This window comes from Schistocerca nitens, chromosome 6 (genome assembly GCF_023898315.1).
Source record: "Schistocerca nitens isolate TAMUIC-IGC-003100 chromosome 6, iqSchNite1.1, whole genome shotgun sequence".
NCBI classification, from domain to species: domain Eukaryota; kingdom Metazoa; phylum Arthropoda; class Insecta; order Orthoptera; family Acrididae; genus Schistocerca; species Schistocerca nitens.
This window is the reverse complement of record NC_064619.1, coordinates 147,389,386-147,404,106: the sequence shown is the minus strand read 5'-3', so window position 1 is coordinate 147,404,106 and position 14,721 is coordinate 147,389,386. Positions and strand designations below refer to the sequence as shown.

The window sequence follows — 14,721 nt, the reverse complement described above, 5'->3', positions numbered from 1 at the left end:
GATATGTAGTGTAATGATGGGTTAATTATTAACTTGGTAGAACAAAATATCAGCTATCTTTATTTATGAACCATAGGAAATCATGATTGGCTACCAAACACGGACATGTGATCACCAAGTTCACTTCTCGTAATTCATTGTGCCAATTTACCAACAGTAGCACACAATCGAAGACTAAGTACACTTTTATCTCAGGCAGCGTAAATGTACATCAGTGTTTAATGATGTGTGTTTTGGGTGTACAGCTGAGTTGTTGGTTTCATTTTATGCACAATATTCAGACGATCCACCCAGTCTTGTTCAGATGCTGTGAGTTATGTAGTGAAATATGGTTTCGAAACTTCCTGGCAAATTAAAACTATGTGCAGGACTGGGACTCAAGCTTGGGACGTTTGTCTTTTGTGAGCAACTGTTCCATTGACTGAACTGTACAAACATGACTTATGATCTGTCGTCATAGCTACATTTTCACTAGTACCTCACCTCCTACATTCCAAAGTTCACAGAAGTGCACACACTCTGCTGCACAGCAGTGTCCTATGCCAACTGATTCATTAGCCAACTAAAGCAGTCCTTCCTAACCACCCAGAATCCCAAACCCCTCAACCGAGCGAGGTGGTGCAGTGGCTAGCACACTGAACTCGCATTCGGAAGGACAACGGTTGAATCCCACGTTCGGCCATCCTGATTTAAGTTTTCCGTGATTTCCCTAAATTGCTCCAGGCAAATGCCGGGATGGTTCCTTTGAAAGGGCACGGCCGACTTCCTTCCCTAATCCGATGAGACCGATGACCTCGCTGTCTGGTCTCCTTCCCCAAACAACCCAACCCAAACCCCTCACCTGGTTCAGATTCATTGATAACATTGTCTGATCTGGATCGAGGGTGAGGACACCCTGTTCACATTCCTCCAAAACCTCAAAACCTGCTCCCCCATTGGCTTCACCTGACCCCTCCTCAACCCAACAAGACACATTCCTTGACGTTGACCTCCACCTCAAAGATGCCTACATTGGTACCTCCATCCATATCAAACCTAACAACCACCAGCCATACCTCCACTTTGACAGCTGCCACCCATTCCACACCAAGAAGTCCCTTCCATACAGCCTAGCAGCCCTTGGCTGTAACATGCATAGTGATGAGCAGTCCCTCTCAAACTACAGCGAGGGCCTCACTGGAGACTTCACAGACTGTAATTACCCTCCCAACTTTGTACAGCCACAGATCTCCTATGCCTTATCTCTCCAGTCACCCACCACTTCCCAAGTCCCACCATCCTGCCATAGAGGACCATTATTCTCATGACTCAGTTCCAGTGTGGACTGAAGCAAGTGAATCACATCACCACCAGTGTTTCGACCACTTCTCTTTGTGCCCTGAAATGAAGAATGTTGTACTCACTATCCTTCCCATCCCTCCGACAGTGCTGGCCGCTGTGGCCGAGCAGTTCTAGGCGCTTCAGGCTGGAACCGCACTGCTGCTACGGTTGCAGGTTCGAATCCTTCCTCGGGCATGGGTGTGTGTGATGTCCTTAGGTTAGTTAGGTTTAAGTAGTTCTAAGTATAGGGGACTGATGGCCTCAGATGTTAAGTCCCATAGTGCTTGGAGCCTCCAACAGTGTTACGCTGCCCCCCCACCAAACCTACACAGTATCCTCATTCATACCTACTCAATGCCTGCTCTCAACCCCTTCCCTCATGGCTCATATCTGTCTAATAAGTCTAGATGTAAAACTTTGCCATATATCCTCGCACCACCACCACCACCATCTCCTACTCCAGTCCAGTCACAAGCTTTACCTATCCCATCAAAGGCCGCGCTACCTGTGAAACCAGTCATGTGATCTACAAGCTAAGTTGCAACCACTGGTGGACAAGAAATAGTGGGACCACCCAGTTGCCAAGCATGCTGTGCCGTCTGGATCCTTCCTACCCACACCAGCTTTGCTGAGTTGCGCAGGTGGGAACTCCCTGCAATATATACTACGTTCCTTTAACCTTCCTGGCCTCAACCTTCCTTAGTCACTGTCCTTCACCCACCTACACCTTCCCTATTCCCACTCCAGCACTACACACTCTTGTGTTCTGCCAGTGCACCTGCAGTCTTTATATTTCTCTCCTTTTCTGCCTCCCCTCACTCCCTCGCTCTCCGTCTAACCTCCAGGCTGCACCTAGCTGCCCTACCCTCTCCCCACCACATCCCTGCATGCTTTGACAAGGAGCACTTTACCTCCCCCTCCCCCCTCCCCAGATTTTTGTGAAAGACACTGACCCATTTCCTTCCTCAATACACACCTGTGCTCCGTCTCGAATGACTTCGTTCTGTGGGACATGAAACCCAAATTGTCTTGGCTCCCTTTTATGTAAGTTGATAACTGGTGGTAAATAATATGGAACATCCACATCTTGTGTCATCATTGATAAATGTGACATAGCTCCACCAAGCACCATTGCAACAATCCATGAATGTAAACTATGTTTGTATTTACATCTCAGGCTATTCATTTGTGTATAAATACATATTTACTTTGACACACGACGAAAGTTCAGTAACAATATAATTGTTTCATATATGGAGGTGTGTGGGTATAGCTTCAGTTATGATATCAGTGTTCAATATTCCAAATTGGTGGAATACTTGGTAAGCTTTGGATGTCACATGTAGCCTTCTGGGCAAATGAATCTGTAATTATTGGGAGTAATAAGAGAAATGAGGCAATTTTGAATTGAATTTCTGTTATTTCTTGTCTTTTTCTTGCATAACATTGATAATTTGTGATATAATACAGTATAGTATGTTTAGTGAAAGTAATACACACTTAAAAAACAACAGTATATTTGCTAATATTTTTTATCACTTGAATACAATTATTCTTGGAATGTTTTGTGCTGTCAGTTAGTGGAAAAAATCGTGCAGTTTCACCATAATAAAGGCATATCTGATACTGTCTTTTAAGTCTCTGCAGATGAATGAATAACTTCTTATGAGTGTGGTCAGTTCTCAATTTGTTAGAAATAATCAGCAACAAGATAGCTCTTTTGTGATAAGTTTTCTTAAAACATGTCTCTGTACACACAGTATGAAAAGCGATAGTGAGAATCTCTTCATTGTTAGTAGCCAGTGGTGAAGTGTGCACAAGTATGATGAAAATCTCTTTCATGTTTGTGATACACACTCCTCCTCAGTAGAAGCAAAGGTTAATTTGACCAATACCCAAGAATGATAGGCCTAATCCAAAATTTACCAGTCGCATACAGGCTAAATAGACCATTATCTTTAGAATCTAATGCTGTGCAGTACATTGTTGATGCACAGCTTATAATACTTTCAACTACTATTTAAATATCAATCTGGATTCCAGAAACACCATAGCACAGTCACTGTCAACTCCTTCTCCAGATTTTATTCCTTCTCTACTGTTGCCATACATCTCTGAATGTATGTCATTACTCACATTTTGGGAGGGTGGGATGGGGCATTATGAAGATATTACTTAACAGTGTTTTATTCAGAGTGACATTTCTGAAATACCGTATTAACTATTAGTTTAGTTTCAGTATTAATATATGCTGAATCAGATCATCTTGGGCTCCCAGCTGCGTCAAGTGGCTATACACCTGCAAGGTCATGGCTGAGTGCTCCTTAGTCATTGCCAGTCAGTTTTTCATTGTTGTATACTTGCCAGCTATATCCTCGTATGACTCAGGCTGTGACCAGTACCAATTCCACCATCCTATAAGACATTGTTTTCATCCTACACCTGCCACACTGCTTTAACCTAATGATGGCCAGATTTCACATTGCAGTCAGTTGGAAACTGCTCTGCTTATTGATAGCGTTATTAGACATTTTGTTTAAAGAAGCTATAGAAATTTAAATATCTAATAACAGTGTCAATAAAGATGACAGTCTATAGCCAAGTACAGTGAGGTTAATGGGGGACTGAGCATCACTGACTTTTTTAAAAAATTTTATTTACATGTCAAGTTCCATAGGACCAAATTGAGGAGCAAATCTCCAAGGTCATGGAACGTGTCAGTACATGAACTTACAACATAAAAGTAATAACAGATAAAAATAAATGTTCATGAACCTGAAAGAAAATCAGTCCGTAAGTTTAAGCAAACACTATCAGCAATACAATGAGAATCAGCTTAATTTTTCAAGGAACTCCTCGACAGAATAGAAGGAGTGACCCATGAGGAAACTCTTCAGTTTCGATTTGAAAGCGCGTGGATTACTGCTAAGATTTTTGAATTCGAGTGGCAGCTTATTGAAAATGGATGCAGCAGTATACTGCACACCTTTTTGCACAAGAGTTAAGGAAGTTCGATCCAAATGGGGGTTTGATTTCTGCCAAGTATTAACCGAGTGAATGCTGCTTGTTGTTGGAAATAAACTAATATTGGTAACAAGAAACGACAATAAGGAATATACATATTGAGAGGCCATTGTCAAAATACCCAGACTCGTGAACAGAGGTCGACAAGAGGTTCGTGAACTCACACCAATTATTATGCGAACCGCCCGTTTCTGAGCCAAAAATATCCTTCTAGAATGGGAAGAGTTACCCCAAAATATAATACCATATGACATAAGTGAATGAAAATAAGCAAAGTAGACTAATTTACGTATCGAAGTATCACACACTTTTGATACCGTTCGAATAGTAAAAATGGTAGTATTAAATCATTGAACAAGATCCTGAACATGGGCTTTCCACGACAGCTTACTATCTATCTGAACATCTAGGAATTTGAACTGTTCAGTTTCACTAATCATATGCCCGTTCTGTGAGATTAAAAGTCAGGTTTTGTTGAATTGTGTGTTAGAAACTGTAAAAACTGAATCTTACTGTGATTTAACGTTAGTTTATTTTCTACAAGCCATGAACTGAGGTCATGTGCTGCACTACTTGAAACCGAATCAATGCTACACACAACATTCTTTACTACCAAGCTAGTGTCATCAGCAAACAGAAATATTTTAGAGTTACCCATAATACTAGAGGGCATATCATTTATATAAATAACAGGAGCGGCCCCAACGCTGATCCCTGGCGCACCCCCCACTTGACAGTACCCCACTCAGATCCCACATCACAGCCGTTATCAACATTGTGAATAAAGACCTTTTGCTGCCTGTTGCTAAAGTGAGAGGTGAACCAATTGTGAGCTACTCCCCTTATTCCGTAATGGTCCAACTTCTGGAGCAATATTGAGAGATCAACACAGTCAAATCCCTTTGTTAAATCAAAAAATACGCCAAGCGTTCGAAACTTTTTGTTTAGCCCATCCAGTACCTCACAGAGAACAGAGAATATAGCATTTTCAGTTGTCAAACGACTTCTAAAGCCGAACTGTACAATTGATAGCAAATCGTGTGATATAACATGATCAATTAACCTTACATACACAGCCTTTTCGATAACTTTTGCAAACACTAATGGCATAGAAATAGGTCTAAAATGATCTACATTATCCCTTTCTCCCTATTTATAAAGCTGGTTTACTACTGAGTACTTCAATCGCTCAGGAAACTGACCATTCCTAAAGGAAAAATTACAAATATGGCTAAATACAGTGCTAACATGTGCAGCACAGTACTTTAATATTCTACTAGACACTCCATCATAACCATGAGATTCCTTAGTCTTCAGTGATTTAATTATTGACTCAATCTCCCTCTTGTCTGTATCACAGAGGAGTATTTCAGACATCAATCTTGGAAAGGCATTTGCAAAGAAATTTATATGATTTCCTGTAGAAACTAAATTTTTATTTAATTCACCAGCAGTGCTCAGAAAATGGTTGTTAAATACTGTACATGTATCTGATTTATCAGTAACAGAAATATTATTACTGCGAACTGACTTTATATCATCAACCTTGTGCTGCTGACCAGACACTTCCTTCACAACTGACCATATGGGTTTAATTTTATCCTGTGAATTAGCTATTCTATTTGCATACCACATACTTTTTGCCTTGCTAATAACATTTTTAAACACCTTACAATACTGTTTGTAATGGGCTACTGTAGCTTGATTGTGACTACTTCTAACATTTTGATAGAATTCCTGCTTTGTTCTACATGATATCCTTATCCCACTAGTTAGCCAACCGGGCTGTCCATTACTGTTAGTACCACGTTTAGAATGTTCTAATGGAAAGCAACTGTCAAAGAGCATGAGAAATGTGTTATGGAAAGCATTGTATTTATCATCTATATTATCTGCACTATAAACATCTTGCGGGCAGATGTGGACTCTGACCACAATCTATTGGTTATGACCTGTAGATTAAAACTGAAGAAACTGCAAAAAGGTGGGAACTTAAGGAGATGGGACCTGGATAAACTGAAAGAACCAGAGGTTGTACAGAGTTTCAGGGAGAGCATAAGGGAACAATTGACAGGAATGGGGGAAAGAAATACAGTAGAAGAAGAATGGGTAGCTTTGAGGGATGAAGTAGTGAAGGCAGCAGAGGATCAAGTAGGTAAAAAGACGAGGGCTAGTAGAAATCCTTGGGTAACAGAAGAAATATTGAATTTAATTGATGAAAGGAGAAAATATAAAAATGCAGCAAATGAAGCAGGCAAAAAGGAATACAAACATCTCAAAAATGAGATCGACAGGAAGTGCAAAATGGCTGATCAGGCATGGCTAGAGGACAAATGTAAAGATGTAGAGGCTTATGTCACAAGGGGTAAGATAGATACTGCCTACAGGAAAATTAAAGAGACCTTTGGAGATAAGAGAACCACTTGTATGAACATCAAGAGCTCAGATGGAAACCCAGTTCTAAGCAAAGAAGGGAAAGCAGAAAGGTGGAAGGAGTATATAGAGGGTCTATACAACGGCGATGTACTTGAGGACAATATTATGGAAATGGAAGAGGATGTAGATGAAGATGAAATGGGAGATACGATACTGCGTGATGAGTTTGACAGAGCACTGAAAGACCTGAGTCGAAACAAGGCCCCCGGAGTAGACAACATTCCATTGGAACTACTGACGGCCTTGGGAGAGCCAGTCATGACAAAACTCTACCATCTGGTGAGCACGATGTATGAAACAGGCGAAATACCCTCAGACTTCAAGAAGAATATAATAATTCCAATCCCAAAGAAAGCAGGTGTTGACAGATGTGAAAAGTACCGAACTATCAGTTTAATAAGCCACAAACTATCAGTTTAATAAGCCACAGCTGCAAAATACTAACACGAATTCTTTACAGACGAATGGAAAAACTGGTAGAAGCGGACCTCGGGGAAGATCAATTTGGATTCTGTAGAAATGTTGAAACACGTGAGGCAATACTGACCTTACGACTTATCTTAGAAGAAAGATTAAGGAAAGGCAAACCTACATTTCTAGCATTTGTAGACTTAGAGAAAGCTTTTGACAATGTTGACTGGAATACTCTCTTTCAAATGCAGAAGGTGGGAGAGGTAAAATACAGGGAGTGAAAGGCTATTTACAATTTGTACAGAAACCAGATGGCAGTTATAAAGAGTCGAGGGGCATGAAAGGGAAGCAGTGGTTGGGAAGGGAGTGAGACAGGGTTGTAGCCTCTCCCCGATGTTATTCAATCTGTATATTGAGCAAGCAGTAAAGGAAACAAAAGAAAAATTCAGAGTAGGTATTAAAATCCATTGAGAAGAAATAAAAACTTTGAGGTTCGCTGATGACATTGTAATTCTGTCAGAGACAGCAAAGGACTTGGAAGAGCAGTTGAACAGAATGGACAGTGTCTTGAAAGGAGGATATGAGATGAACATCAACAAAAGCAAAACAAGGATAATGGAATGTAGTCGAATTAAGTCGGGTGATGCTGAGGGAATTAGATTAGGAAATGATACGCTTAAAGTAGTAAATGAGTTTTGCTATTTGGGGAGCAAAATAACTGATGATGGTCGAAGTAGAGAGGATATAAAATGTAGACTGGCAATGTTAAGGAAAGCGTTTCTGAAGAAGAAAAATTTGTTAACATCGAGTATAGATTTAAGTGTCAGTAAGTCCTTTCTGAAACAATTTGTATGGAGTGTAGCCATGTATGGAAGTGAAACGTGGATGATAAATAGTTTAGACAAGACGAGAATAGAGGCTTTCGAAATGTGGTGCTACAGAAGAATGCTGAAGATTAGATGGGTAGATCACACAACTAATGAGGAAGTATTGAATAGGATTGGGGAGAAGAGAAGTTTGTGGCACAGCTTGACCAGAAGAAGGGATCGGTTGGTAGGACGTGTTCTGAGGCATCAAGGGATCACAAATTTAGTATTGGAGGGCAGCGTGGAGGGTAAAAATCGTAGAGGGAGACCAAGAGATGAATACACTAAGCAGATTCAGAAGGATGTAGGTTGCAGTAGGTACTGGGAGATGAAGAAGCTTGCACAGGATAGAGTAGCATGGAGAGCTGCATCAAACCAGTCTCAGGACTGAAGACCACAACAACAACGAACATCTTGCCACTCTTGTTCCTTGACAAGTTTTGAAAAACTCTCTATTGCTGTTGGATTAACTTTCCTACGTATTTTGTAATTAAATACGACATTGATTTGAGTACAAAAACCTTTTAGTGTTAAAATTTGTGTATCATGGTCTGAAAGGCCATTCATTCCGTGTACTAACAGAATGCCCATCTAGTAATGAAGAATGAATAAAAATATTGTCTATGACTGTGCTACTGTTCCCCTGCACCGTAGTTGGAAAAAACACAGTTTGCATCAGATCATATGAATTTAGGAGATCTACCAACATCCTTTGTCCTGCACAATCATGTACAAAATTAATATTGAAGTCACCACATATAACTACTTTCTGGTACTTCCTACAAAGTGAATCAAGAACCCTCTGTAGCTTAAGCAAAAACACTCTGTAGTCGGAGTTAGGGGACCTATAAACAACAGCAATTATAAGTTTAGTTTCACTAAATTCAACTAATGCTGCACAGCTTTCAAATATCTGTTCAGTGCAGTGTTGTGATACGTCTATGGACTCAAATGAAATACTGTTTTTTACGTACAGAGCCACTCCCCCACCCCGCAAGGAACACCTTGAGAAACAGCCAGCTAATCAGACATGGTATGGTATTATTACTGTAGAAGGGAAAGGTCAGAAAGCACACTTGGTGTGGCTTGAAGTCTGAGAAGATTTTATCCAAATTTCACATTCAGAACAGGAGGAATTTTACTTTAGTGGTGCTGTGCTGTGAGCATTTTTGTGAAGCTGAAATGTTACTGCAGGTCATTGTAGACTTCCTAATATATTTCTATAATTGAAATGTTAGCTCTATATCTGTCCATGGTGTGTTTGAAGCTAAAAAAACTGATCAGTAGTTGGTGTTTCTACTCACTCTGCTCCATGTCTTTGGAATAAGATATTTTGTATTACATATAACTTTGCCTATCTAAAAGTTATAATCAAAAGATGGAACAGTGATGGAAAATTAATTCTGGATGAAATTGCTGATTTTTCAATTCTTCTGTTTTAGGTTGCATTAGCAAGTTTTTATGAAAATGATGCAGATGATAATCCTATTGATGATGACCCTGTAGAAGTGGCTCCACCACCACCCCCTTTGGCAGCCTCTGCACCATCTGAAAGCAAATCAGCATCTCGTGTCAAAACAAATTCTCGGTAAAGTTTTCTTCGCTCTAAGATTGTGAAACTGAAAATTAGTTGTATTACCTTTTAAATTAACTGTTTTAATGCTTCAGCAGTAAAATTTTTTAAATGTGGTGTATTATTGTTCACTTTTGTAACTAATATATGAGAAAGAAGCTCAGAGTTTCTGAAACATATTATTTCAATCTTCAAGGTTTGCAACAGTGGCAAGTTTGCATAAGAATGACACCAGTTCTGATGAGGAAGAAGGGCAGGCATTCTATGCAGGTGGATCTGAACATAGTGGGCAACAAATTGTTGGTCCTGGAAAGAAGAAAAAAGATATTGTGGCAGAAATGTTTAAATCAGTTCAAGAGTATGTACCTTAAATATATTTCTCTATTAATAACAAAATTGTACATTTGTAAAATGTCTGCTTGTGACTGTGTATGTGCGGATGGATATGTGTGTGTGTGCGAGTGTATACCTGTCCTTTTTTCCCCCTAGGGTAAGTCTTTACGCTCCCGGGATTGGAATGACTCCTTACCCTCTCCCTTAAAACCCACGTCCTTTCTTCTTTCCCTCTCCTTCCCTCTTTCCTGATGAAGCAACCATTGGTTGCAAAAGCTTGAATTTTGTGTGTATGTTTGTGTTTGTTTGTGTGTCTATCGACCTGCCAGCACTTTCGTTTGGTAAGTCACATCATCTTTGTTTTTGGATAGATATTTAAATGTGTACATTTTAGACCTCAGCAGCTTATATGAACAAGTTTGTTTTGCTAAGGTCGGAAATAATGATAGACCCATTTTTTAAAAATATATATGGATTGCTCTGCTGTGTCATGTCTTTTACATTAATAAGAACTCTTTTTTTCTTGGTATTACTCTTCTGTTTGTGTTTAATGGTACTAGCATTTCTTGACTACTACGTACATCATAAACTTATACAGATGTACAGAGAGTGATTTTTGCATCTGAAGATTGCCATTCAAGGAGATTCCCATTGTGCATGAAGTTTGTTGTTTTATACAAATTTGAGCTGAGGTTGAGGATTGGTTTTGTTTACATTTGTCTGTTTTTCAGGCATGGAGCAGAAGTTGTGGACCCAAGACATCCTACACCTGGGCAGAAACAAAAGTTTTCAGGAACTGGATATAGATTAGGACAGACCAGCAGTGACACTCAAGGTATTTTATAGTATATGTTTAGCATTTGTAAGCATATTCAGTGAATATTCCCTTCAGATTTCATTGTATGATTTTGTAAAATAATGTGCTGCAGTTACTTGTAAACAAAGGCAGGTATCAGTTTTCACGTTATGGTGAGTCAAGATAACATGTAGTAGGTTGTCACCTCTTGTTTGATTCTCCCACTGTCAAGAATATAAACATTTTTTGGATTTTTCAGTAGTCTTGGTGAGAATTGATTTACTGAGTGAGTGTCGAAGTAAGCATGTTGTTAAGAAGATTGTTCCAAGCACCCCCTCCCTCCCGCTACCACAAACTGTTGCCACATCATGGGCAAATCCTACATCATGTCAAAGGCAGAACAACTCATAATACCACACATTTTGTTTAGCAACTAACATTTTCATTGCATAGCTTTTCATATCGGAATGACCATCAATAAACTTGCTAAACTCATAGATGCAATTCACTGTTTTTTAACAGGGCTGCAGTATTGTAACTTCCAGATCAAAACATTGGCTTGCAGTATGGCTTTTTAAGCAAAACTCTTTTTACATCTGTAACAATCAAGTGAACATAAAGCTCATAACGTTTACAGTGTGACAGTCATGATGGAGCTTTTTCAGTAAAAGTGAAAAGTGTCTCACTCTAGTTATGCTTTAACTCCTGACCATATTTTCAGAATGAGAGAAAAAATCTCTGTAACATACTCTGGTACCTTTTTACATTTGTTTGGTGCCCGGTTGTACTGTACACTCTTTGCCTTTTGCCACAGCAATTGAGACTGAGTTTGGATTTTTAGAAGCAGTACTGAATTAGCTGTCAGTTCTTTCTATTTTGTCATCTTGATGAACTATTGTCAATAATTATTGCTTAAGATGTGAAATTGAGTAATGTGTGTTCACACGGTGATCTATTACTTTACCTACCATTTTATCAATGAGGTAGTTTTTAACACACAAATGTATCATTACATTACTGAGTGGTAATCCATGTGTCTTCTGAAGCATCAATTACAATCCTCCCTTCCTCCCCACTTCCTCCTTTTTCTGTTCAATTGAGTCCCAAAGAGTCAGAACGAAATAAAGTAATGGCATCTCAACAAAATCTACATGCAACACATTTTACCACAACCTCAACTGAGTACATTGATGGATAATCATCAGTTTCTGTTTTGGGAAAACCAAAGATCTACACAAAAAGTCTCTAAAACTTTCAAAGACTGTTAGTGAATTGATTTGTGATCTTTTCATAATTTAGAGACTAACCAGTGGAGGAAAAAGTATAGAAGCGATGAATGGAGTGATTAAATATTGTTTCTCTGTGGAAGATTTGGAGACGAAAAACTTAAAATTGCAGAATAGTTGACTTGTTTATATCTGCATTTTTGTTTCTGCACCAGGTAACATACTTTTATTTTTTGTGACTATACTCTTCAGCAAACACCATCCATGACATAGCCACCAAATGAACCCCACTCCTAGCTATCAAGCCTAGCCTGACCACCTTACTTCCCTCCTAATTCCAGCACATTACCCACTCTAGCCCAATCATAACTATAATTGAACTCCAACATCTCATAATCCCAACCCCCATTTAGTTCTAAACCTCTCATTTAAATCTCTCTGAGTTTTCCTTCCTCCCACTCAAATTCAATTACACTGCCCTAGTCAAGGATTCCTCTCATTCACCCGTAACCTTAATTAGTAATATAACTTCACAGTCCCAGTCCACTACCAAAACAGCTAGCATTGAATGCTTCCTTTATGCTGATTAAAATTACTGTATCAGTATTATGAAAAGGTGAGATTTCTACTTACTATATAGAGGAGACATTAAGTTGTAGATAGGCGCAATAAAAGGCAGTTATATATTTGAGTTTCGGGCGAAAAGACCCTCCTCTAAAGTAGGAAAAAAAAATAAACATACACACATATATTCACACAAGCAAAACTCTCATACACACTTGACCATCATCTCTGGTCACTGAGCCTGGACTGCCTCACTGGCCAAACACAGTGGCCATGTGTGTGAGTTGTGCTTGTGTGGATGTGTCTGTGTATTTTGTACTTCAGCCTAGTCATGCTTGGCAAGGCTCTGCATGTACCTACAAAGCAGGTACACTATGAGCAAATGCTGCTTGAAAAAGAACTAAGATTGGCTGATTGCTGGCTACTGCCACTCGACTCATAGCAACCTCAACCACAAAGTTATTTTAACCAGAATTTGGGACATCTCCAACCAAACTCCCAAAGAGATTCTCCTTCTCTTCTTCTCCAAACCGTTTTCTGCAGACATTTCACATTTTCGACATCACTTCTCAATCCTAACTGAAGAACTTGACTGAAATTCAACCATCATCAAGCTGACCTGAAGGTAGATCACTTCATCAAAATCCTCCCTGTGTGCAAAGACTCCACCACAGTAATAGCTGACTATGGGGAGTATGTTGCAAGGGGCCTTAATCAGCTCTTGGACAATTTGTGGCACAAAACTGTTTCTAAAGATCCCTGTTTCTTTCATCCACACTGAGCAGCAGACACTTTAAAAACCTGTGGCTCCTCACAAGGACTCATAACTGCCAACATGGAATTTCTTACCTCTCCTGTCCCACACACTCTTACCATCTACCTACTTCCAAAAGTACACAAATCAAATGTACAGGCTGACTCATTGTAGCAGGCTTCAAAGCCCGTACCGAATGCCTCTCAGCCCTGGTAGACTAGCCAGTTTCATTATTACCCATGACTACTTCACTTTTGAGGATCAGACCTCCATCCAAGTTAGGGACGTCTCAATGGAAACCAGGATGGGGCCATCCCGTGCCATCCTATTCATAGGCTGCGTCCCTCAACAGACAGAAGCAGTCTCCCCTGGCTCATTAAAAATTTATTGTGACATAGTTGTGGTCTTTACACCAGTGAAGAACAACTCTCACAATTACAGCATATATGTTGTCGACAAACAAATCTCCTGTCATTCTCTTCCTCTTACCCTACAACAATTGCAGCTCCCGTTTGCAGAAAACTCAAAAGTACATTCATTGTCGCCCAGTACCAGATAGGTTTCCAGTGCCTCAATAGGTTCCTCTGCTATACCTATGACTTTTTCAAGTCAAGCTTTGAAATTAGGTTATTCCCTCCAACATTCTTACCACACCACCCAATGTCACTCACCATCACCCTCCTAACCCCCAAACTGTTCTTGTCAAACCATATCCTTGCAGTTGTCCGTGCTGTCCCTCCCACTACTACTAACTGTTGCCACATCATGGGCAAATCCTACATCATGTCAAAGGCAGAACAACTCAAAATACCACACATGTTGTTTAACAACTAACATTTTCATTCCATAGTTTTTCATATCGGAATGACCATCACTAAACTTGCTAAGCTCATGATACTTACTGAGCTTGCTCTACAGCAAGTCTCAAGAGGCCTGAGTATTTGCAGTTTGAATCCTCTCGTCCAGGACCAGTTTCCCTGAACTCTGCAGTTAGGAAATTGTTCTCCAATGTGTGTTCACCTCCCACCGTTCTCGTCCATTAACAAACCCCCGCCCTTACTTGGTTATTTATGTTCTAATGTACGTTTACATTGGCAGTATTTCCTTATGTACTCAAGTTCTTAATTCCCTCTCTTTTCTAATTTTCCCTTTTGCTTCCTATTTTTCTCTGCTTTTCCTTCCCTTTCTTTCTTTCTTTCCTTTTTTTCCTTTTATTATGTTCATCTTTTCTTCTCTCTCTCTTTCTATCTTTCTCTTTCTCTCTTTCTCTTTCTCTCTTTCGTTTTTCCCCGTCTCATTTTTTTTTTCTTTCCTTTTAGTTCTTAATTGTACTATTCATTCCAATTCTCATTTCTCTTCCTCTCAATCCATCTTTACTTCCCACACTATCTTTCTATCACCTCTGGGCTGAAGTGTTT

At 39.6% G+C, this 14,721-nt stretch overlaps 1 protein-coding gene across 2 annotated transcripts in view; it reads left to right on the top strand.

Annotated features, from left to right (window-relative positions):
• LOC126262365 (NSFL1 cofactor p47) overlaps nt 1-14,721 on the top strand; it is a 56,202-nt gene that overhangs the window by 5,018 nt on the left and 36,463 nt on the right. For both annotated transcript variants that reach the window (XM_049958950.1, XM_049958949.1), the window contains exons 2-4: nt 9,500-9,645; nt 9,827-9,988; nt 10,695-10,798. In XM_049958950.1, the coding sequence (XP_049814907.1) occupies nt 9,500-9,645; nt 9,827-9,988; nt 10,695-10,798 (412 nt within the window). The remainder of the gene's footprint in view (nt 1-9,499; nt 9,646-9,826; nt 9,989-10,694; nt 10,799-14,721) is intronic.